Below are 25990 nucleotides of genomic sequence, written 5' to 3'. Positions count from 1 at the left end.
CCCTCACATGCAGACTGCCCGCCCTGAGCTGGGCATGTCCTTTATTCAGCCCCCACAGGGTGTTCCTTAAAAGTTTAAATGAGTGTCCATACTCAAGAATTGAGAGGTTTTACTTAAAAACCAGGTTATTGGCACCTCCTGAAAAATCAGAAGGTCCTGAGAGGCTGGAGGGGTGCAGCCTTAGGAGACGGAGGCAGGGGACACTGGGGCTTCAGGTTTGCCAGCGCCCACCTTACCCGGTACCACACTTGCTCACACCCCCTGTCTGGCCCTGTAGGCCAGATGTAGCAAAGCCCGGGTGGCACTGAAGTGCCCATGAGGCCTCCTGCCCAGGCCCTGGGGCTGAACCACACCTTTGACTGGCTCTATAGACTCGACACCTGCGGGACTCCCCACGCACTCCCTCCCTGTGCCCGACATGGTCAGGCCATGGCCTTAATTTCACAGAGGAAGACTGAAGTGTTCTAGATGTTCTGGAATGGTCTAAGACTTCTGCCAAGTCACATGAACCTTTGAGTCTCACTACTACCACTTCCCAGCTGTGTGATCTTACATGTCTAAACCATCTCAGATGCCATTCCTTCCAAAGGGAGATATTAAATCTATCTACCTCAGGAAGTTGTTGTAAGACCTAAATGAGATAATGCAAAATAAATAAATGTATAGTCCACTTATTGATGAGTGTTCAGTTATTATAGCTCAGAGAAGCATAACCAAGGTCAACAGTTGTTATATAAGAGAGCTGGTCAGAAGCAAAGTTCTTCAGGTAGCAATCTGCACAGATCACTCTGACCGATCTCACATGAAAGACCCCAGTGGGAACTGGAGAGATCCTCCTTCACCCTACCCTTGCATTGAAACTGGAGACTCCAAAATGAACTTGAATGATTTCATCAGCATGGATCCTGAAGTAGGATGGGGCGCTGTCTACAGGCTGTCTAAATTTGTACCTCGGTTTAACAGTAACTACTGAATTTGACATCAGGATGTGGAACTGTGCAGAAATTCTAGGACATGGACAAGCCATTCTTTCATTTAGGACAGCAAACATTATGGTACAGTTGGCTTGGAGTTACATTTTTCTCTTGATTCAATTGAGGGAAAACAGAGTGAGCACAAATATCAGTGAACTGAACAAAACCTTTTTTGGGCTGAGGTTGTAGCTCACTGGTAGAATGTATGCTTAGAATATGTGAGACTCTGGATTCCATCCCCAGCAACTCAGAAATATAAAATAAAATGCAATCTTTTAAAAAAATATATATCAAGTTGAAACTTGATGTAGCATGTAATTGCTAGGTTATTCCTGTGGCTTATTTGCTAAAACACGTGATGACTTATGTGGGTGATTGCTCTTGTTAAGGTAGAGTTGTGGACTTGGAGCCAGCTCCATTTGTATGTTCTGGGTGTTTCCTGTCTCTCTGGCCACACTAAGCTTCTTGTGGGCAGGGCCATGCCTGTGGCTGTGGAAATCTCTGATGCCCATAGAAGGTGCCCATAAAATATTTCTAGAGACGGTTCTGCTGCCTGGGAAAGGATAATACTGTGAGCTAAATCAGCAGTAATTATTAGTCTTTTTGGACTATGATGTTGTTAAAAAGGCTGAAGTTCTCTTAGGCTGAATGATATTTTGGCCTATTCGTAAATTGTTTTAAATAAAATAGATTTAAAACAAAAAAAAAAAAAAAAAAAAGAGAGAGAGCTGGTATTGGGCCCTGAATTATCCATGTTCTCTAATTTGCTTTCTTTCTAAGTCACACTGTTTTCCTTCCCTGTAATAGCAGAAGGCTTTAGCCCAATTAAAAAAAAAAAAAAAAAAAACTACTTACAAGGCATCTACTATGTGACAGAACTTATGAACTTAGTTGAGCCTTAAAGAATTGTTTTAAATCTTACTTTCCAGTAAGAAAGTATCTTATCATCATTATTTCCTTCCTTCTATTTTCTTTGACTCTTACTTTTCTATTTTTTTAAGATAAAAATAAGTTTTTAACTTCATATCTCTCTTCAAATATAAATATTTAGATGATAAGTTTTCTCTCTATTGCTTTAGCTGCATACCATAAATATTTTCTAATTTCTTTATGGCTTCTTCTGTGCTTCATGAGTATGTACATTTGAATTTGCAAATATTTAAGAATTTTCCAGATATACTTTTGTCAGTAGTTTCTAAGTTAGTTCTATTTGATCAGAGAACATACTCTTTAGTTTCAATCTTTTTAAACTGATAAGACTTTATGGTCTAACATATGTTTTATCTTGGTGAATTTTTCATGTGTACTTGAAAGAAGTATGTATGACTCTATTTGGGGGTTGAGTGTTCCATAAATGTCAATCTAATCAGTTGATAGACAATGTTATTCAAATAGTCTGTATTATTAACCAATTTTTTGGCCAAGTTGTTCTGTGAACTGGTGACAGAAGAGTATTAGCATCTCCAACTATAGTTCTAACTGTCTTTGTATATTCAGTTCTATCAGTTTTTGCATAATGTGTTTTGAACTTTTGTTATTAGGCACATACACATTTAAAATTGACATGTCTTCCTAATGAATTCATTCATTTATCATTAGTCTATTTACTCTGATCACTTCAGCTTTCTTATAATTAGTATTTGTATGTACATACATTTCTCAGCCCTTCCATTCAACTTATCTTCTTTATATTTAAGGTATTTTTTAGACAGTATGTAACTGAGTTTTACATTTTAACCACTCTGCCTGTTAATCTGAGTGTTTAGACCATTACATTTAATGTAATTATTGAGATGGCTGGATTTAAATATACCATCTTGCTTTTCTTTTCGGTCCTTTTTTTCCTGCCTGCATTTGAATTGAGAACTTTTAGGAATTCATTTTGCCTCCTCCTTTTAAAAGTACTTTCTCTATGATTTACTATATGTTTCTTTAACACATCACAGCCTACCCAACATCATACTACCTCAAATAAAACCTCAGTACTGGGGGTTCTCACCCTCATCCCATTTGTTATTGTTGTTACAGTTGTTTTATTTATGTATGCATTGCTGTTTCTCTTGTGTGTTATACAACCCACAATACATAATTTTCATTTAAATAAAAGCTCTGTTAAAATGAATCATAGATGTCTCGGGGAAAACAAGAGAAAAAAACTGCCATCTTGAAGAGGACAAAGATTTCTTTTTTGACAGAGCACCAACTATAAAAGATGAAACTAAAAAAATTGCACTTTATTAAAATTTAAAACTTCTCTTCTTTGAAAGACACTGTTAAGAAAATGGAAAGTTAAATGAAAGATGGGGAGAAAGTATTTGCAGAAATTACCTGTGATAAAAGATATGATGTATATAAATCTCAATAAGAAGAGGAAAAAACACTATTTAAAGTGGGCAAAATTGAAAACGTAAGCGCGCGTGTGCACACACACACACACACAAAATGGCCACTAGGCACACAAAAAGATGCTCAATAGCATTAGTTATCAGAGAAGACCAATTAATACCATGATGATGTTGCAACACCTGCCCACAAAGAGAGCTAGAGCTTAAGAAATATCACCAGTCCCAATGTTGCGGAGGATGTGAAGCAGCTAGAATTCTTATCCACTGCTAGGAGGGACATTGATGGTGCAAATAGTTTGCAAACTGTTAAAAAGTCAAACTTACTCTTAACCTACAAACCAACACTTCTATTCTACCCCAAATAAATGAAACATGTCCACAAAATTCTTAAAAACAAGTATTCATAACACCTTCATCACCAAAATCTAGAAACTTCTCAATGTCCACAAACAAGTGAATGAAAACCCGTGGTATATTCATACAGTGGAATCCGCTCAACCCTAAAACGTTACAGCAATAGAAGAACTGATGATGCCTACGACCACAGGGATTATGCTTACAGACTTTTGAACAAGTCTATCAAAAATGCATGTCATTATTTGCATTGATACAAAATTTTAGAACCAGCAAAACTTATTGTTGGGATAGAAATGGGCTCAGTGGTTGCCTGAGGAATAGAGATGAACTCTGACGGTGTTTGAGTTGACTTTCTGGGGAGATTGAGATGTTCTGTTTGTTGGGACAGTTAAACAGATGCATACATTTGTCAAAACTCATAAAACTGTGCACTTAAAATCTGTGCATTTTACTGGTGTAAATTATACTTCAATAAAGTTGATTTAATAAATTCTCCTCCCAGTGGAACAGCCGACAGCAAAATTAGGACTGCCAACAAAAAAAGACAGAGGCAAATGAGTCGTACTGGAAGACGGACAGCAGCCACCTCCGCCAGCCCCTTCCCGCAAGCAGCCAGCATCCTGCGGGGCGCATTGGACAGGACGCGTTTCCAGAGGCATGGAGTGCTGACAAATGCTTGGAGCTGAGGTACATTCTAGGAGAAACTGAGCAACGGCACAGGTGACACCCAGCCCTAGTTGACACTTCCACAGGGTGGTGTGGTGGGCTCAGGATGGCCTGGGACATACAAGGGTCTCTACTGTTCTGGGGAAGACAGAGTTCAAGTGGATCAAGCAATTTCTCTAGCTACAAAGGTTGAGACTTTGCTGTTGTTATTGCTGCTGGTGGTAGTGGTGTGTGTGTGTGTGTGTGTGTGTGAGCGTGCACGCACATGCACACATTTGCAATAGCTCCTTGAGAAGAAAAAATCTGGTCAGGAGTCCTTCCTACCTGGCTTCCTAGCCAGTTAACTTGAATCTGTTTCTCCTCTAAGATCATAGGTTCAGATATCCTCTTGGCGTCTCGGGGATGTCTTCAGTGAAGAGCATAGTGTGTAGCCAGAGCCCCTGGAGGCCCTTAGGAGACCCTTAGGAGACTTATTAAATCAAGACTCTGAAAGTCAGAGTTACTAGCTCCAAATTCATCACTGCAAATTCTACCTTAGCAAACCTTCCGGGATGGAATGCAAAACATAAAGCACAATCTGGGATCTGCTTTGTTCCTTTGCTGACTTCAGACTCAGGGCAGATCCATCTACAGACCAGGTTTCCTGGGTCTCAATCGTGGTATCAGTACAGTTGTCACCCCCCATGCACAAGGGAAAGCTTGGCAAGCTCCCTTCATGTGAAGATTCAGTGACACTCTTCAACCAGCCTCAGAATGGCAAACGCAGCCCAGAGCTGGAGCCAGACTTCCACCTCCCTTAAGAGACCGGATTCCAGCATATGAGACCAAAACTACAAACCCGTAGTCACTGTACCATTCCATTTAACTCTAATCTGTATCTACTATTTTTACTGCTTTGTGGCATTTCCTTTCCTCAGGCTTGTTTTCATCCTTTGGGAAAACTTCTCTCTCTCTCTCTCTCTTTTTCCCCACAAATAGCTTTCAATTTCCTGCTCTAGTTTATGCAAAACAAATCACAACAATCTGTGACCCAACTATTTGATTAGAAAGCAGCCCCAGGGACAAAACACTTGCTGTTCAGAAACCACACACCCAACACACCAAGCCAGGCTCCTGGCACACACGACACAACCAGCTGACAGTTGGGATGGGTTGGAGCTGAACTTGAAGGCCAGGCAGGTGGGCAGAGAGGATGGAGTATTTTCTGGGCGGGGGTTGGGGAAAGAATACAGCTAAGAAAAGCAGTGGAGCTAGTGTTGAGGGTGTCCACTGCAGAGGTCACTGCCTACTTGTCTAGTTTGAAATCCCTGCTAATGGCAGTGTCCCTGCTGGCCCTCCCTGCTGCACAAAGGCACCATTGCTCTGTGCATCCAGGCCAAGGGCTCAGGACCCTTGGGGGAAATATATGGTCCAGCTTGGTTAGATCAAGTTTAGCATCTGCTGCCATCTCTCAGAAGAGTGACATGGGACAAGGTGGGTCTGTATTGAAAATGGGAAGGGCGGAGAAGGATTTTGGCCAGGCTTACAGGGGTACCAATGTGGGGTCCTGGATGGAGAAGATCAGGACACACCCAGTCTATGGGTCTTTGCTGCTCCCCCTCATAGGGGATGTTTTTCCCCGACTGACACCCCCATGAGTTGCGATCTTTTCTTCACCCCAACCTCCAGGTCCCATTTGCCACTCCACTGTATATTGTGTGAGGAAGTGTTGGCAGCAGAAGCAGGGCAACAGATGCACCCAGAAACTGGGAAACTAAGAACTGCCATTTCTGGCCATGACAAAGTAGCTGGTACCGGGCTTAGTTTCTCACCATAAACTACTGGAAAACCAGACAGAATATGGGGAACAACTGTTTTCAGACACTGGAGCAGTAGCATAGGACCATGATTCCTGAGAGAGAAGAAATAACAAGGTCAAATGAATAATAATCTCAACTTTCTCCTGGAAGCTTTTCTCCAACCCAATGAAAGGGGAGGGATCCCAAGCAGAACAGAGCAGTGAACTGAGGAGACAGAGACCACAGCTTAGAGAAACCAAGGCAGGTCTGCAGGGTAGAGTGTTAGAAAGGAGGGAGCTTTGCAAAGAAAGAGCTCCGGAAATCTCCATAGGTCTTGTTTTGAGTCTCTGCCTAAATACCAAGCTCTGCATTTTCAGAGTAAAAATCTAGAGGTCTAGAAAAGAACAGCTGACTTGGAACGGGGCACTGTACAATTCTGGGAGCTCAAGCAGGACCGGGAGATGTTTTTGAGTGAAGAGACCACGTTAAATACCCAGAGCATTTAGGACTTTAGGAGAACCATGACATTGTGGTAGGACTAAATGAGACTTAAAATAAAGGCTACTGTAGGACCACTCTAATACAGCTTAAAAACAAGCCCAAAAAATCAATAATAATAATTTAACTGCCAGGACAGGGCAAAGTCCAACTTTATTTAAAGGAAAGCAACAAAATCCAGATGCTCAAAAAAGTGAAATTTACAGCATCCAGCACACAATTAAATATCACCCTAATACCAAGATACAGTGACCTACAATCATGACAAAAACTGGGCCATAGAAACAGAGACCCAGAACCTAAATCCCTAGGTATATTTTTGTCTCTTATTCAAATCCCTTTTCTCATGGGAAATTGATTTTACCCCGTCAGACTCTCTCAATACGAAGTCCCTCATGTCTATTTCCCACTTGATGTTCTTGACATCTAATTAACTAAACATTTGCAAACCCCCCTTAGATGCCGGAGGATGACCTCTGCCTTGGAAAGGCCAAGAACTTGAGTTTTCTTGGATGAGATGAAGAAAAGCTGTTCGCCAGGACACAGGAGAATAATAAATCCTCAATGAATCCTTTCCAAGGGGTTGAGTGCCCATTTCCTCTTTTGCCTCTCTAGGCTCTGGAAAAGTGTCCCCGTTCCCACTTCCCCACCCTTCACCTATGGCAGTTTCAAAGCCAAAGAATTAGAAAAGTACACAGCAAGTATTGATAAGAACCCAAAAGATGAAAACAGGGAAATGTACATGAACTCTATTTGCACAGTGCTTTGGCTTTCTCTATTATTGCTGGGGAATTACACCAAATCATTTCCTATTCTTCAATAAGCATATTAAAGAGTATCCCAATATTCATTAAATAGCTATGATTTTACAAACAGCTATGTAGCAAGCCTGCACAAAGTAGCAGTCCCCATGTCCACAGACTAGAGCTTGCTAAGAACAGGCACAAGTTGGTGGTGGTAGTAGGGAGGTTGGCTTTTTCCATCAGAACTTGTAGGTGGTAGTTTGGGAACATATAATCTGCTTAGCTTCATTAAAAAATGTCATTCAAATGTAAGCCTTTATATTCAAGGTCTTCATCCCCACTGCCTAGACACACACACACACACACACACACACACACACTGCTCTTTACATGCAGATTTGGGTGCTCAAGGAAGTCTCTAACCACAAAAGGGAATGAACATTCGCTCTAAGAATATTCTGAGACTCACTGAATTGCAGAACCACGCAATCACTCTGAAGGTTATTATGCTGAATGTCGTGGAATTTAACTGGTTCCTACGGTCCTCTTACTCATGTCATTGTGTGGGTGGCAGTGTTCTGGCCAACAATGACTATGCACAATTTGGGACTGAGCAACTTTTCTAACCATCTCACTAGATTCTGAGAGTTTTCCAGAGCTGGCTGCACAGGGCTGCTACAGATGCTAATTAGAAGGGCAGCTCAAGTTATTTCCTAGATAATGAGGAGAAATGTCCATGATTTAACTTCTACCTACTATTGTTCCCTGTGGGGTTTTGGAGGGAAGTAATTGCCTCTTTGTTTCTGCAAAACATGAACTTGGTACATGTTTTGTTGTTGCTGTCTTAGTGTTTTCCTCCTCTGAACTCTATTTGTTCCCAAATGGCTTGAACTTCTTTCAGGTATTCTATTAGGTCACTGCTCAATCTCCAAGAGTCAAATGTGACACACAAGATCCAAACAGTTAGCCAGCCCAACATTCTCTGCAGTGTCTGACTTCCTCTGTCAACATGCCCTCTGTGTGCTTGGTCACCGCTAGCATGTCTCTAGACAGGAAACTTAGTGTCTCACTGGAAGCCCATTTCTACATTAAGAAGGTTCTTAACATTGGGCTAAAGTCCCTCTCCTACTGAAAAACCAGCCTGTCCAAGGAAGTGACATGGCCTTTGTCCTTGGAAAAACCCACAGAGTACTCCTAAGCACATTCCCACCCTGCTAAGTTGTTTATCTACAAATAACAGGAGAGATCTGCTGCGCCAGGTGTCCCTGACTCAGTCAGGCTAGGTGGAGATCCATAGCAACCCCCTAGCAGCCACCAGTCAGCATGAGACAGGGAAATACCTGGGATGCCAGATAACCCTCCCAGTAGTTTATGGTGGTTGATAACATGTTGGGAAACCATGTAGTTCAGCACGTACACCCCACTTGGCTTAAACCAATCAGTTCAAACGAATACCCCTTTTGTACTGACCAAAAGGGGTATTCATTTGAACCCAACTTGTTCCCACCAGTGAATGTGCTAATCATGTTTTAGAGTTGTTATTTGATTTTCCCGTGGTGTGTGATGATTTGCTAAGAGATGCTATGATGTATGTGAAGGCCCTGCCTTCTCCAAAGAATGTATAAAACTGCTGCAAACCCTGGGCTCGGGGCCTCTCAGCGTCACCAGTTGCTGTGTGTGCGCACCGAGGACCGAGCTAGCTCACAATAAACACCTCTTTGCTGCTTACATCGATCTTGGGTCTCTGGTGGTCTTTGGGGGTCCCGAATTCGAGCATAACACTACTTAGTGGTTCTAAGTCTCTCTTCTGCTAGGCAAGAAACAAGTCTGCTCAGGTTTGCAGATGTAGCTCTTGATGCGCATGCTCTGCTCCAACCCCTGCACCTACTCCTCAAGCCCTGTCACCCCAGAGTGTTCCCTCCTCTGCCAAGTGGCACTGCCATGGCATTCTCATCTTTTTAGTTTCTTTCTCTCTCTTCTTCTTTTCTGTTTTTTCGGTCTGTCTGACTGACCGCCTCTATTTTCTCCTTTTTGTTAAAAACATATTTGGAAATACTGCTTAAAAATGCCGACACATACCTCCACAGTTCCCCACAGGTGTCTTCAAAGTTCTTTGATTCAAATCTGCTCCTAGAAAGGGTTGTTTTTTTGCTCAATAAAAATAGAATCTTTGGTCCTATTTACCTGAAGAATTTGGTAACAAGTGTGTGCAGGATCTTATCTTTTTCAGAGCATTAATAACTATATTCTGAAGCTGACACTGACATTTCATTGTAGGACATGTGGACTTTCTTCTGGGTACAAAGTAGAGCTGAACCACGTGGCAAGTGCATGATATGATTCAGCTGACAAACTTTTTGGTTTAATGTAATGGCTGATGGGAGAAAAAGCATTTCATCAGCATGAAGCTTTCTGGTAAGTGTCCTAAGCCAGCACATCATCATGCCCCAGGTGGATGTGGCCTTGGAGTGCACATAAGGCTGAGTGGCCTCTGCCACCAACCTGTGCTACTTCTTTTTTTCCATAAATAGAAACTGAGATCCTAAAACTAACCCATCTGCCTACAAGTGGCTATGTTGTTCAGGACGAGAGGTAGCTGCTACACTCCTCATGAAAAACTGACATTGTAAAAATAATTTGCAAATGGTATTTCAAGTGTTTCATTACTGTTTGTGATATTGAAGGTGCATTAACCTACTTGTTTTTTTCTAGTTTCTATGGAAAGCAAACCACAAAGACCACATTTTCCCCTCAGATCACATCCAAGTAAGAGTGGATTTAAATGTATATTTATATAACAGATATTTGGAGAAATTGGACAGCCATATCCCTACATTTTCCAAAATGACATAATGGCATCAATGACAGGGTAAAATTGTGGCTCTGAGCCATCAAACAGAAATTGCAGATGTGGCCCAACTGCGCATACAGGAGCACTGGGGCAGCTGAAGGCAGCCACAGATTGTGAACCGGCTCCCCAAGGTGCGTGGCATTCAGCCCATCTCACCAAGACAGGAAAACAGTGTGCTGAGGAGGGAGAAGCCTACTACCGAGAAGTTCCACTTTGCAGGTTCCAAACATGGGCCGGAAGAATGGGGTGCACCAACTGGCTTGGGGGCTAAGGCGAGCAAGGGGACAGGCCAGGAGCCAATGGGGCTGGCAGGAAAGAAAGGGCCGGCTCAGGTAGATGCCATTGCAGAGGAGAAAAGGGGCATCGCTGCTGTCCAGGACTCGGACTCACTGCAATGTCCGACTTGTTCAGCCACACGGGATCCAAGATCTGGCTAAATTGTTTTATTTTGTTTTTCAGTTGTAGCTGACACAATATCTTTATTTACTTTAATATGGTGCTGAGGATTGATCCCAGTGCCTTACACCTGCGAGGCAAGTGTTCTACCACTGAGCTCCAGCTACAGCCTCTGCCCCTGAATTGTGCTGAACTGTGCTGAAGACAAAGGGGAGCATTGGTCCAAGTACCTGAAAAGCCAGGGTTAGGGCTGGTTTCTGGCACAGCTGGGTCCAGAACCCAAGTGATGTCATCAGTTCGCTCCTTCTGGGCTCCAATTTCCCCTGAGTGGGCTCCAAGCACGTGCGCCTCCTCTGCTGGGAAGATGGCAGCAGCTTTCCCAGGTTCCAGTCCCACCCACGACAACCCCAGCCAAAAGACAGCTTCTCTTCTGGGCAGTTCCAATAAAAAGTTCAGAAATGGATCTCAGCAGTTCTGATTGGTCTGTTCCTGGCCACATGTTCATTCCCTAACCAATCACTGAGGTCAGAGCGGGTGATTCCTGATTGGCCAGGCTCAATCACATGCCCACCTCTGAGGCTGAGGCGGGTCAGTTCCACGTTTACCATTGGACAGAGGGTGGATGAGGTGTTCCCCAGGAAAATCGAATTCTATCAATGGGGAAAGAGCACAGAGTAGCAGACAAAAACAGGGAAGCCCCAGGTTAAACGTTTGAGGGGCGGAGACAGCATTTACCATGGCCAGGGACTCCTAAATACAACACTAGCTGGTGGCTTCGTTTGCCACCATCCCAAATGAGCCCCTAAGTCAGTCTGCAGCTCTGAACATCCATTGTCCAGGAAGCATGAGATGAACAAGTTCAATTACAATTTAGTTGGGTGTTTTGAGGACTGATGATATTTAAGGTACAGCATATAGTTTTTGCCTTTATTTATTTATTTTTTGACAGTTTGTAACTTTTTGTGTTTACCCACTCTTCATAATGAAACAACTGTTGGGGTGTATTACTCATTAGGGTTCTAGTGAGCTTGGAAAGTCGTAGACATTTCTGTTATTTTTGGTTTTCTTGGAAGTATCAGCGGTCAATGTTTCCAGGTTTGTTAGTTACCTTGCGCCTCCGGTGTTCTAACTGAGGAGCTGGGAGGGAGCAGACTGGAGTGCTGGGGAATTCATTTAAGAGGCCATGAAGTGGCAGCGTCTTCCCTCTGGAGTCCCTGTCAGTCCTTCCAGCTGACTCACAGCAGGTCGCTCTCGAAGCAGAAGTTACTGTGAGGTAGGACCCCACCATGTGGCAATTTCAACTGATGGAAGAATTTAGGACAATGTTTTCAAAACAAAGAGGTCTAATGACTCCCAGGCAGCAGACCAGTGTAAAGTGGAAGAGACTAGGTCTGGGCTGTTGGGCCAAATGTGCCAGAGGTTTTAGCCTCCAAGCCCTGCTCATGACCACCCACTCCAGTCCCAACCCAGCTTTCCACTCCAGAATTGCATGGGCATCAGTGACTGAGGGAGAAAGGACAGGACATCTTTTCCCACCGGTGCTTTTTCAAATGGTCAGATTCCCAAGCCCCGGCATTGTCTCCTGAGCCTTACAGCCACCCTGAGAGCTAGTAGGGCAGCATTGTTGCCATTTTACCAATGACAAGATGAGGTTTCTCCGGGTCACACAGCTCTCTTGGACCCACTACCCAGTAGTGCTTGTGGGATCTCTCTCAAGGGATTTAAAAAATCAAAGGTGTGCCCTGCAGATCCTGGTCAGTCAAGGATGTCTGCACATTAGGATGGTTCCCAACTCCTGCTCTCTCACCATTTCACTCAGCCCTCAAACTCTAGGCCTTTTGGAAGCCACCGTCCCTCGTCCCTCCTAAGGAGTCAAAAGGTAAGGTAGCCAAAGGGCACTGGGATATGGCCAACCCAACAGGGACTCAGAGTTATGCCAGGGAGAGGCTCTGTTGGGACACCAGCATCCTCTGGAAATTCTTTTCTGTGAGTCAGATGAGTCAACTTCTTTATTTTTGTGTCTTTTCTACTTCTCTGTCATGTTAGTCATTTGCTTCGGGGTGAATTACATTCTCTGTTGGAGGGCCTAGTGCTCCCTGGTATGAAGATGTGTTTGTGAACTGCGACAAGAATGTCACAGCATACACAGTCCAAACCCTGCTCCGCATTCTTCTGGACACAGGACTCAGATTATTGATTGGTCTCCTGTGAACCCCAGCTCTTTCTTTTTAAAGTGTCAAGCTACTGTATGATGGAGTTGTCTGAGGTCTCCAGGACTATGGTGGGGCTCAGATGTTAAGGAGTTAGTGTCCTCTGAGCTCTTGGTAGGCCAGAGCAAGAAAGAATAGCAGACTGTTCTCAGGACATGCTCAGTGGACAGGGTCAGACTTGCCGTGAGTTCCTCTTGAGACTGTGCACATGCTTCCTGTCTTTCCCTGTGGTGGAGTTATTTTGGGGGATCTTGTGCTTAGCTGCTAGTATAGATCTAGGATAAAGATTAAGGAAATTAATGTAAATGTAGCATTGTTTTTAAAGAGATATTTTGGTATTTTGTCTGCCTAACCTCCAGGTTGCATTCCACGGTTGGGAACCCACTGTAAACTATAAAGTGCTGAGCTTGCCAATAATACTTATCCTTAGCTGCACCAAGCTTTGGGTCCCCTGTGTCCCTTCTTTCGTCTGGCTCAGCTCTTCAGTCCCTGTCAACAACTGTAGTCCAATTTCTAATCATGGCTTTTACTCACTGCTAGTCAAAGGTAGAAAGGTGTAAAGTCCAAGGCCATATGAGAGACCCATGTCCTTGGGTTTTAGAGGAGAGGACTTTGGGAAAACTTCCTGGAAGGTGCTGTGGCTTGGGTGTGTGCTGAGTGTCCTGCATTGTGACTGATGGCCTGGTCTGCAGTCTGACACTGTTGGAATGTGGTAGACCATTTGGTAGTGGGGTCTAATGGGAGGTTCTTGGGTCATTGGGATATGCCTTCTGGGTAGTTTGTGTAGGGCTCCTTGGTAGTTCTCCCAGGAAGGTTGCTAAAGAAGAGCCTGATTTGTTCCCAACCAATTTTCTCTGCTTCTGGCTAAGACATGATGACCTGATCTGACCCATATCTCCACCATGGTATGATGTGGCCAAGAGAAGGCCCTCACCAGGACTGGCTGATGTGGTCGCCATGCCCTTGGACCTCCAACACTGTGAACTCAATAAGCTTTTCCTCTTTGTAAGTCAGCTGCCTCAGATAAGTTTAAGTAACTCAAATATGACTAATCCTTTGGGTGATCACTAAGAGTTCCTTCCTCAGGATTAGTCAGTAAGAAACAGTAACAAGGAGCCAATATGTCCCCAGTGCTGTTGGGTGCCAGGCACTGATTCATTGAATTTTCATAGTAATCCTGAGGGGCGTGCTGCCATTATTGCCATTTCACAGTTGACCAAACTGAGGATTAGAAGACCTGGGTGGCTTGCCCAGACCCATGGGACAGCTGGCATGTAAATCTGTGAGTACAAATCTATTTGAGCTAAGAGCTCGGTGACTCTAGAGTTGTCCCTTATCCACTGGGCTGGTGCACCCCTCAATCGTTTAACATTGGGAGCCCAACACATGGGGATCCCAACAGCCAAATCAGTCCATGCAGCCAACTGCCACCCAGAAATCCCCTTCCCTTTGTGGAAGCTATTGAAATTTTCCATCCCCTTCTTGCTGTGAGCCTGGAGCACAGGCTCACCTTCACCAATACCCCCTCCATGCCCAAACCAGAGCCTGACCCGGGACTTGGGCTGCTTCTGCTCCTTCTGCCCCCCAAAGGCCCTCCCTGCACCCCTGGAACACCCAGCACCATCCCCTTTGTGTCCTCAGGCCATTGAGACAAGCAGGTTCTGCAGGCAGTGAGTGTTTTGCCCAGCCCTGGCCGTGAGACCCGACAACGGCACAGCAGAGCCTCTGTTGCCTTTGACCCTCCTTCAGCAGCGAAGTCAGAACCTGAACTGATATCTCAATAAATTCCCTGCCCTCCGCAGATCCGCTACTGAGTGTTCAGTACCCATCTGTTAGCTGGGGCATGAGGGTGAACATAATTACAAAGATTTCCTACGTCTTTCTTATTGAAATGACAAAGTTTGAGAAGTTCCTTCCTCCAGTCCAAGATAATGAGGGGGTTTCCTCCCTCCACAGTGTCCTTTGTTCTACAAAGGAGCTCAGGGTGGAGGAGGCTGATGAAGTTCTAGGGCAGCCTGCCAAATCTAGCACCCATCAGCACCCAGGCCCCATGGCACAGCAGGGAAGCACCCACAGAGACAGGCTGGCAGGAGAGAACTGAGCCCAGAAATCTCAGACACATGGCAGTATAGAGACCCAGAGAAATCATGCCAAAAAAAAAAAAATGGAGAAACAGAGACAGCACCGAAGTATAAACTGAATGTCAACCTGCTGCAAACTTAACTAACTTTGAAATGAATCCAGTAGCCACATTATTTAGGCCCCCTGGGGAGAAAGAGTTCACTGAATGGGCTATTGCATTGCAAACCTGCTTTGCAGTACCTGGCCACCCCAAATAATGTGAGTGTGTGTGTGTGTGTGTGTGTGTGTATTAAATCTGATGCGATCTCCATACACTCCTTCCAAATTCTTGGTGTTTTGAATTTACTCTCTGTTAGCCTTTCAGGTTTCAGGTTAGAAGATGGCACTCAGGTGAATGTCCCTTGGTTTGCAGGCCTGCAGCTCTCCGGGCACCACCAACAGCCTCTGGGGAATGGACTTGATCACAGGAGGATGGACTGGGGTGTGGGATGCCCAGTCCTTAGGCGGGAACAGAAGGCCTTGTGCAGCGGGCTGTTGGCAACTATCCCCTTCTAGCTGCCTGGCTTTGGCTGTTTTGTCCTTGTTACTGTTGTCTGTCCCCGACAGCCCGAGGGAAATAGCTTTGAACATCCTGAAGCACTTTGAGGCAAAGGAGCAGTCCATACCCTACAAGGAGGAGAAGCACAATTCCCAGCTCCTGTTTGTTGGAGAAGTTCCGGGGCAGAGGGGCAGGGGCATCTGGCAGGATGAGAATGTCAGGGCACCAGGAATCAGGATTTCCTTGCTCTCAGCTGAAGCCTTGGGCAGGTCACCTACACCTGATGAGCCAACATCAAAGGGATAATGGAGAGAATAAAATGATGGGCCCATTTGTTAATTCAGCAATATATTTGGGGACAGGGCTGTGATGAAACATGAGGCCTGCATTCTAGAGAAAGCAGAAAGGGGAAAGCTGTGTTAGTTCCCGGGGCTGCAGTGACCCAGACCCCACCCTGGCTGGCTCAGAGGACAGCAGAGCTCTCTCACTGTTGTGGAGGTCAGGTGTCAGCAGGATTGGGCTTCCCTTGGGCCATGAGGGAGACCGTGTCACAGGCCTGTCTCCTTGGCCTGCAGACCGTGTTCACACATTGTCTCCTCTCAGGGTATGTCTGCGTCCAGATCTCGTCTTCCGCTAAGAACATGGGTGATGTGGGAGGAGCACCTGTCCCCATAACTCACGCTAACACGGGGATTCTGTAGGTATCTTCAAATAGGTCACGTTCAGAGTACTGAAGTGGGAACTTTATAAGACTCAGGAGGAGGGACAACATTCAGCCCATAAAAGTATATGAACAATGTAATTGTGATATGAAACTTAATGGGGAAATATGAATAAATACTGCCTATGGGAGACAGTGTGCCTGTGAGGAGAGGAGCAGAGGAGCTGGCTGGGCTCTGAGGAGGCAGCGCAGGAGCTGGGACCCGGGGAGGAGAAGGAGCCAGGTGAGGAAGAGCTGTCTCGGCACAGCATGCAGGAGGCGAGGTAAGACCACTCATTGGCTCTCTCACCCATCTGGGGTCCTCGGCTCAGGCTCTTGTCCTCTCCATTCCAACTTCTCCCCAAAGCTCCATCCTCCTGAGACAACCCAGGCCTAAGATTCCCATTTCCATTCCCAGCTTCCATTTTCCCTGCATATGACTGGCCTTCCAATGTGTCTTCCTGCTTCTAGAACAATCTAGAAACAAGATTCCAGCCAACTGCAAAACAGAAAGGAGATGCAGCAACAGAACAAGACTGTGTGCCTGCTTCTTCATGATCATTTACTCAGCAAACACAACAGGGCCTCCACCATGTGCAGGGTTCATCCTTGGGCTGGGGACTCAGGTGAGTCAAATCGGATGGTGCCCCCACCCCAGAGCATAAGGCATGGAGTGAATGAAGCCTCCTCAGACTGCTTAGGATATGAAATGGCACCTGCAATGATTCGCACCAGGCTGAGCCGACACATTTGCCTCCAGTTCCCTGGGGATCTCCACTTGTAGGAGAGCGAATGCCACCCATGAAAACAGAGACCGTCAGAGAGGAGACATCAGAGAGGAGACGTCAGCTAAAGAAAGTAACATTTAGAAGATGAAAATTTAGAGGGACAACAACTTCAGTCTCTTTCTCTGCTCTGACCAGCTGCATGGGAAGTGGTGATGAGAAGCACGTGGCTTGGGCTGCAGAGTTCCATCTGAAGCCGCATGGAGACGACTCCTCAGGCAGGGAGAAGGACAGTGGTTGAGTGCAGCCAGGACCTTGCAGTGGTTAAGGCGCAGACTCCGGGGGACTGCTGGCTTCACCCCTGGGCTTGGCCCCTACACAGTGCATTACAGGTCAAGTTTCTGCACTTCTCTGTGGCCCTTTCTCCCCATCTGTACACTGGAGACAGAGCCTTTCTCAGGATCACGTGTTGGAAATTGTTGAGCCCCAACATTATCTGTGCTCAGTATCTAAAATGGTACTCAAAATCCTGATGCTGTGTTCTTGGGAAGAGGCCTCTGGGAGGGCCAGGGAGCGCAATGATTTTAATGAAATTTTCATTTAATGATTTTAATGAAAATTGGCCAAAAAGTGAGAAAAGCTCATGCACACTCAGGTGGGTGGAACAGCCTGTGTTCTACAACACAGTGACACATCCCTCTGCACCATGACAACAGATGCCACATGTTGAACCCTTTCTATGTACCGAGCCCTGTACAAAGCACTCTCCATCGCACCCTCTTTATTTAAAACACCCAACTTCTGCACAAGGACACTGAGCCTTCCAGAGGTCTGCAGGCTGCCCCAGAGCTGTGTGAGCTGAATTTGAACTTGTGCACAGCCAATGCTCCCCTGTCACGTGGCTGTCACACACTGAGATGGTGCCCTTCCTCCAGTCAACCCCAGAAGGCAGCCCCTGCCATGGCTGAGGTTTTCCCCTCTGAGCCCCCTAGCAGGGAGCCCAGCTTCCAGGACCTTACCTGAGTTCCAGGTGCAGGTGCAGGACACCAGGCAGGTGTGGAAACCAGCTGAAGGTCACAATGTTCCACAAAGTCAGCTTTAGGCAGCGCAGGCCCAGTCTATATCTCCAGGGAGTGGCAGTGCCCCATGTCCCCACAGTCTCCAGGTGTGTGCACACACACCCACTCAGGTGCACACGGGCAGCTGACTCCATGCCTCCTTCTGTGCTAGGGGTGAAGCCCAGGGTCTCATTGATGCTGCGGAAGTCCCCCATCACGGAGCTACATTCAGCCCTTTTCCATTTTTATTTTATTTTGAGACAGGACCTTGCTAAGTTGCCCAGGCTGGCCTGGAACTTGAGATCCTCCGGCCTCAGCCTCCTGAGTAGCGGGTGTGCACCAAGGTTCCCTGTCCTACCCTGGCCTCCCCACCCATTTTTATCAGTTGAGGAGACCCTGTGCAGGACAGACATCCTGCATGTCATTCCTCTTTTTAAACCACTGCGGGCTGTGTCTGGAAGCAGTACACTGTAGCCGGCCCTGCCCCAGCGTCAGCCCCAGGCAACCTCTGCACCTGGGCTGCTTCCAGCGCTCTTTCCCGGGGTCGGCCCAGGTGGATCTGACTTTCTGCAGCCCTTGGGGGAGGCTCAGAGCCTCCCAGTCTTTTCTTGGGTTTTTCTGACTTAATGCTTTTCCCGGCAATTGCAGTGTGGCTGGCTCAGCTGGGCCTCTTCCAGGGTGGCCGAGGTTGGCTCTGCCGGGTTCCCACCCTGCCTGCCCCCGGGAGGCCTCAGGAGGAGCAAGCCTGGGGGTGTGGATCCCCTCCCTGGCCCTCAGAGGGTCTCTGCCTGCTTTCCCATGTGGGGTGGCCTTCCCCCCAGCAGCAGTGGCTGCCGCAGCCCCTGACTCCACCAAACCTCCCAGAGATCTAACTTTTTACAGACCCGGGGGGCTTCACGGGGATAATACTTCAACCTCTTCTAGGGGAAACCTGGGCTTCTCGCGTGGGTAAACTGCAGCACCGCCCACCGGCCGCAGCGCAGTTGGCCCAGGGTCATCGCGCAGTTGGGCTTGGGTACTCGATGACGTCATTGCCGCTGCAGGACCGCTCCTGGCTTAGATTAGAATGGCTCTTCGTTTTTTAGGGGTGCTACGTTCAGTATTTACATCGCCCCCTCCAAGTTCATGGGTGGAACTCCTAACCCTCAAGGTGACAGTATTAGGAGGTGCAGCTTTAGGAGGTGGCTAGGTCAGGAGGGTGGAGCCCTCGCCCTGAGCAAAGGGGCTGCGGAGGGTCCCTTGCTCCCTCCAGCCGGTGAGCTTGATGAGAAGGGCATCTGGACCATGGAGTGGGTCCTAGCCGACAGCAAACTTGGAGGCGCTGTGATGTTGGACTTCCAGCCTCCAGAACCCTGAGACTAAACCTGTGGTTTCACACCGCCCAGCCTGTGGTGTTCTGCTGCGTCAGCCTGCATGGACCCCAGGGAGGTGACTGCCAGGGTGCTTGCCTGCTCTGCGGCTTCCTCAAGGGACCTCAGAGTTTCTGCAGTGATACTGAGGTGTAGGAGCTGAATTTGAACCTGTGCACACCTAATGCTCCCCTGTGTGACACCACTGTCATGGCCCAATATGTTTTACATTCCTGATTTTAAAAAAGTCCAATAGCATCCTGTAAGGCTGATGTCACCCCATTTTAAAGCAACAGAACCTGAGGCTCCTGGGAGTGGAGCTGTTAGAGGCAGAGCTGTGAGCAGGGCTGCCTGGCCCCATTCCGAACCAGAGGTGCCAGGAGGAAAGATGGGGGCTGCTTCAGGGTCAGTTTCATTCCTGTAGGACTTCTCAGAGCTTTCGCTAGGCATTGTGTGTTCTGAATCTCTACGAGGGGAATTTAGAATGTGTTAATTTGCAAAGCTAGACCAGTTCAGTGAGACTTCCATGGGAAACACTGGTATTAGGCCCTCTCTTCTTTACCTCTCCCCTCACACAAAAACCACCCCTGGAATGCCAGTTCCCCTGTTCCCGCCCCCCCAGACAGCAGTAGCCATGTAGGCTACTTTGAATTGTTCATCCTAATTGAGACTGAACTTTTTGTGCTGGGATGACTGTAGTCACAGGTGACCAAGGCCATTTTCCAATATGTTCACAGCTCTGTTTAACAAAAGCCACACTCGGTAGCCATGGGATGTGCCCAGCCAAGTCCAAAGGCATGAACACGAACACACGCAGGGGAAAAATCACTCCCCAAAGATGCTTCATCATTAAGACCCTGGCACATCTGGGTGGGGTGTAGCTAGTGGTAGAGGGCTAGCCTAGGGAGAGAGGCCGTGGGCTTGATCTCAGCACTACAGGAAACAAAGAGATAAGTTTTACACTGAAGTTAACATTTCACTTTTCAAAACTCAAGAAAATGTTAGTTTTGCTTGTTTCAAATTGGAGAACAAGATCAAAGCCCCATGTCGGGTCTTCCTCATTTATCTGTTGGGTGTTTTGATTTGGGTGTGTGCCAGAGTTTGGGATCAGCGAGACCTGGGGCACTGCAGTTGAGGTGACAGCCAGCCAGGAATTCTCTGGATCCTTCAGCTGGGGTTTGCATGGTAGAGGGACGAACCTTAAGAGAACTCGGTTTTGAAAGTTGGGAGAGACTCTGAACCCCGAGGTCATCAATGCAGCCCGCTGTAGATTCCCTGTCTGTAGAGCTGGGGCTGATGAGATTAAAGTTATTTAGAAGTTGTTAAGTGACAGAAAGCAACTCTGGTAAAAAGAACTGCTGCGTTGATAGGCTCTGGGTGGCTCACAGGAAGAGCTGAGGAACCAACCCTCTCAGGAAGGCAGGAAGTGGGGGTTCCCTGGGGTCCCTGGAACTAGAGGCTGTGTCTTTTCTAGAATGCTGTCTAATTTTAAGGTAGCCACACTGGGCTCCAACTCCCAGGAGTGAGGCCGAGACTGGCCCACCTGGGCCAGCTGTCTCCCTTTTGACCAGTCAGCTTGGGTGGCTAGAGCTGTTATAAGCCCCCTTAGGAAGGCAGCGGTGCTCTTTGTAGGAGGTGGCCCTACCCTGTATGGGTACTTCTCCAGTGAAGGGGGAGACTCCCAAGGGGGTCAGTTCCGGAGAGCATCAGGGAGCAGGTTAGGGTTCAAGGACCCACCGACACTGCAAGAATTGGATGTGCCACGGTGATAAAGTGAAGGGAGGCAAGGGAATGGTGTGCGGAAAGACAGGAACGGAGTCCCAAAAACAGTTGGTGGAAGAATGTTCCAGAACCCTCCAGGGAATGGAATAGGCCTGGAAGAGAAGCTAAGTGGCTTAAGTTCCAAGAGCTCTTTAGAAGGCGGTGACCCAACAGGGTTCAATGGATTGACAGAGCCTTAGCTCACATTCCAACCCAGCAAGAAGTCATGTGACCCCAATAGGCCTGAAAGCAGCAGGCTCTGCACATATATGTGCCATTTTTGTTTGTATTTTAATTAAATTGGATTTCGTTATAGACACTGCGGTTTATCCACCCAACAGCCAATCTTTAGTTCTTTTCCCAACAGACAGAATCCACCTCCTACAAAAAGCCTGAAGACGCTGGAGACTCCCTTTTCCAAGCACCATTGCCTTCCTAAGGGAGGCTATGTAACAGTTCTAGCTAATGTAGGCAAAGGGGACTTTTCTCAGGGAAATATTTCCTTTCTTAATGAAAAGAGACCCACAAACAGAATTATCTTGTCACAGGACTGGATTCCTTTCTATCTTTAGGCAGGATTAGACAAGGACGTGATTCTTGGGAATGCTGCAGCCACCATGTGATCATGAGGATCACTGGCATACTTGAGATGGTGGATCAAGGAGGTGGAAAAGGCTGGGCATCCTTGAGACATCTACCTCTTGATTTTTTATATTAACAAAACCTACTGATCAAATTGCTTTCAGCTAGATGTTTGGTTAGTGACATCCTAAAACATCTCAATGGATAGCTGCCTGTGATAAAAGCAAGGACTTCTGCATAAAAATGTAGGTTCCTGATTTCTTTTTAAAAATCTGGGGATCTGGCAGGGACAACTTGGAGCACCATTTCTCCAGTGTTGCTCTTTAGTTACCTGCTGTTCCCAGCCTCCCTTGTTCCCTGTGTTCCTTTCCTAGTCCCAGGAGCTGTTTGACCTTGTGGCTGCTGCCTCTAGTGAGGACTGAGTGTGTCCACACAGTGAGGCAGGAGAAGCCTTGCACACCACAGATCCAAGGTGGGCTCTGTCCCCTCCCCTCCTGTGCCACCTGCCTCACCAAGAGACTGACTGGTAACCCTTCACATCCAGAAGGGATCAGGGACTGGGGACAAATGCCCTCACCCTCAGCCATTTCTTCTGTGCATTAGGGCATTATATTTCCTTCACATTAATAGAGCATGAAATTAAAACATATGGACCCACAAAACACCTGCCTCTGTGGGCTGGCGTATGCTGTTAACTATGGCTCCCAAGGATCCTGCCTCACGTTCATGTTGTCACATCCTTTTTAATTCTAATCAAAGCTTTTACACAGCCTATTTGGGGGCCTTTGGTCTAATGATCAGCATTAACAATATTCTGTTTTTTTGTTACTTTGCAGAGTTCTTCCTGGCCATTAATCTTAAAATGTTAAGTATGGATATTAAGTTTCCACTTCATGGTCCAGAATTTTAATTGACCATTAACTTAAGTCTAACTCTTCCTTCTGCTTAATATTGCAAAACTTAGAAAAAACTAGAATCAAAAAGTGTAAGCACATATCGGGCTGCCCCCCTACCCCCACCCCATGGTAGTTCCTTTTCCCACATTTCTATTTTTGAACATTGTAGTTTTTATTAACTACCTATTAATTTTGTAATTTTATACGAATTTTAGATCTGGATTTAAAGTTACATGTTATGACTGACTATGATCTAACTTTTAAAATACCTCTCATTCATTTTCGAAGTTGCTCTCAAAGTTGTTAGCTGTTGTCATAGATACAAGTCAATGGTTTGACCTTGATGGACGTCAGTTGGGGCCCTCCCTTCCCTCCCCACACTTGTGAGACCATCATGGCAGCTTTGGGCGAAAGCAGTTTGGAGGCACTACAGCTGGACAGGACCGGAGTCCACTGAAGGAGGTCTTCACAAGGTGGTGCATGGCTCCAGGGCCGACTCACAGTAGAGATGACCTAGGGAAGACACCTGCTGGCTCTAAACTGACACATCAGCAGCTGACCTACAGGAGGTAGAGGAACCTCTCGCCCTGGAGCTGCCTTTGTCCTCCAGGGGTCATGCAGCCACACCCTTAGGTGGCAACTGATTTTCCCATCTGGGAGATCAGTGGCACCTTCCCTGGGTGCAGTGGAATTTTCTCTAAGAGGCTGAGCTACAGCGCAGGCTCCCCGACCTAGATGGTAAGGCTGGAAGAACCTGCACCCAGAGCCCAGAGCTCCGTGGCCTCCCCGCAGACACAAGCGCTCGTGCTTCTTTGTTTTTATTGTTCTTGGCAGAGGTCTGTGCATGGAGGTATTCAGCTCAAATCTTTCTAAATAAGTGATGCAAAAAGTGCGGGGAATGCTAAGACCCTCGCTCTGCGTTTCAAACCCACTTCACGGACACGCGCTGGGACCGGAGCCTTTGCTCCCCGGTGCAGCCGCCGGACCCCCATGGACAGAGCTGGCTTTGGGCTGCGCTGTGAAACCCCCTGCAGCTGCGAATGACTTCGCCACACTGGACGCGCGTCTTCCAGGAGGGAGGTTTTATTGTGATGTACAACCATGAAGGAGGAGGAAGGCGATCGCTATGGCGAACACCAGGTGGAGGGAAGCGGCCAGCCACGCCCACCCGCCCCTGCAGCCCTTCCCTGGTCTTCAGAGAGCGCTTCCGGTGTCTTGACCTTGCAAACTCGAAAACGTTGAAAGGAGACCTCGAGAGTGGCACGAAGACCGTCGGCAAAATGGAAGCAGAAGGGAAACTTGGAGAAATAATGGATGAGAAACACACTACAGAAAACCTCTGCCACCGTGTTACGGCGTTGGGGGGAAGAGCGAGCCCGGGGCTCAGCGTCCATCTCCCGGGACACTCATCATACGGGGCCTTCGGTGATCCCCTCCAGGGGCAAGCTGGGCGCGCTGTCCGCCGTGGGCCTCTCCTCCTTCTTCAGCGAGGTGGGCACGCGCAGGCTGACGTAGGGCTTATGGCAGGCCGTGTTGGCCAGCGGCGGGTAGTGCTGTCTGTAGCAGATGTATGCAAAGATGAGGCCAATCACGCCGCCCACGAACGAATCTAGGAAGAGCAAAGGGAGGAAGGCGTTACTCTTCATTTACACGTGGCCAGTGGAGTTTTCCAGGACGCACTTTTCCCACCTGCTCCGGGGACTGGTTTTCTGTAGGTGCGAACCTGTGGTCTCTGCAAACTGCCATCTCTCCTAGCACGTACCTGTAAGTGAGTACCTGATTCTCTCGCCCCTTTTATTTCTTTAACTCACATCTGAGCATTGTAAGAATTTAGATCTTATTCCTGACTTAAAAAAAAATGTTTTTGGATGTTGATGGACCTTTATGTTATTCGTTTATTTATATGCAGTGCTGAGAATCAAACCCAGTGCCTCACACATGCTAGGCAAGTACTCTACCACAGAACCACAACCCCAGCCCTTATTGCTGACTTTGAAGAACAATTTTAAATTCTGAAAGATTACCAGCCATCTCGATAACATCTAAATGCCTGTACCCGTGGGGGCTGACTTTTCTTTTTTCTAGGTGGGTCTCATTGGAGTCCTGAGATCCTGCTGGTGCACCACAAAAATGCAGCAGGTGTGCTGGTCTCTGCTTCCAGGTAAGTGGTTTCCCAGGGACAAAATGAACCCTGTCTGTGACACAAAGTCACAAAGTGAATAAAGCATCTGCAACATGCCAGGGTTGGCACAGTCAGTAGACCTCTGCAGGAGGGGACCTCACCCCTCCAAAGAGCTGCATATCTGATCAAGTTGAGGAGGTGACAGACAGCAGCTGAGGCAGGGATGGGGCCCCTGTGCAGGCAAGATAGGTCTCTCCACCACCACAGGGAGCAGCCATTCACCAAGGAAGGCATACAGCTGGTGCCCAACAGCGACCCCATGAAACCAGGCCTCACTCAGTGTGTGTGTGTGTGTGTGTGTGTGTAAAATGCTCTAAGTTGTCTCTATGGATTATTCTTGCCAAAATATCCTGGCATGATAGAGAACCTTCCCATCAAAAGAAATTTAGACTTTTATTAAGGTTTCTGCCATGTTCAGCTGCCTTCATTGGGGATTTCCATTATTACATTTATTATCTTGTATAATCATACAAGCTTCTTGTGGGAACTAGCATCTGCCCTGTTTCCCCCAAACTCACTGGACTGGAAGCTCAGGGTCCTCATTCTGCAGCCTGTGCAGGCCCACGGTGCTGCACTAGATTGGGTCAGCTCATTCCAGGCATCCTAAGTACCTGCCTCTGAGATCCCAGCTTTCACAGTGCAGCAGGCCCATGGGCGGAAGGGAGTGTCCACCTGGGCTCTGTTGAGGGGCCACAGGGCTCCCTAATGATCAGTGTTCAGGGCATAAGTTCCCAGCCTTCCCAGGAAGTTACACCCTGTTCAGAGACTTCAGTTTAAGTCACAAGATAATTCTCTGGCATCTCCTGTGGGGGAAATTTTGAGGGGTTATTGAAGAAATGTATCTTTCCAAAAAAACCAGCTCAATGTAGATAATGTGCATCACATTTATCAGTCTTTTTATGATTCTGTTACAGGTATCCCGGCTCTGTTTAGATCAATCAGAATAACTTCTGAGGAGAGGGAATATTTCTCTATTTCATTATCTTTCCTAGAATTGCCTCTAGCTTCAGCATTTCTAGTGGGCTAATAGAAAAACATAAACATCCTATAATACATAGCTTTAAGTTATTTTAAATAAATTCAACCACATAGTGCATTTCAATTTACTGACCTACAATAGGAAAACAAATAAAGAGGTAATAAGTAAAAGAAAAGCTCTTTTGTTTTAGAAATTTCTGTGATGGCAGCCTGAACGGTTCAGAGAAGGGCACAGTCGCTGCTCTGGTGACCAGAGTATGGAAAGCAGCTGGTGATGACCGCTCAAGTGCAAACAGACGGAGCTGCTCTCTTGCTGGCAGA

The 25990-nt window shown here is 46.9% G+C and overlaps 1 protein-coding gene across 2 annotated transcripts in view; it reads right to left on the bottom strand.

Annotated features, from left to right (window-relative positions):
* Nucleotides 1-23576: 23576 nt before the first annotated feature.
* Plpp4 (phospholipid phosphatase 4) overlaps nucleotides 23577-25990 on the bottom strand; it is a 113373-nt gene continuing 110959 nt past the window's right edge. For both annotated transcript variants that reach the window (XM_046450259.2, XM_058581345.1), the window contains one exon: nucleotides 23577-24118. In XM_046450259.2, coding sequence (XP_046306215.1) covers nucleotides 23919-24118 — 200 coding nt within the window. In that variant the 3' untranslated portion in view covers nucleotides 23577-23918. The remainder of the gene's footprint in view (nucleotides 24119-25990) is intronic.

Source organism: Marmota monax, unplaced genomic scaffold, assembly GCF_021218885.2.
Source record: "Marmota monax isolate L192 unplaced genomic scaffold, Marmota_monax_Labrador192_F-V1.1 WCK01_AAM20220418_F8-fsc00004, whole genome shotgun sequence".
Taxonomy (NCBI): domain Eukaryota; kingdom Metazoa; phylum Chordata; class Mammalia; order Rodentia; family Sciuridae; genus Marmota; species Marmota monax.
This window is presented reverse-complemented; position numbering and strand designations above follow the sequence as displayed.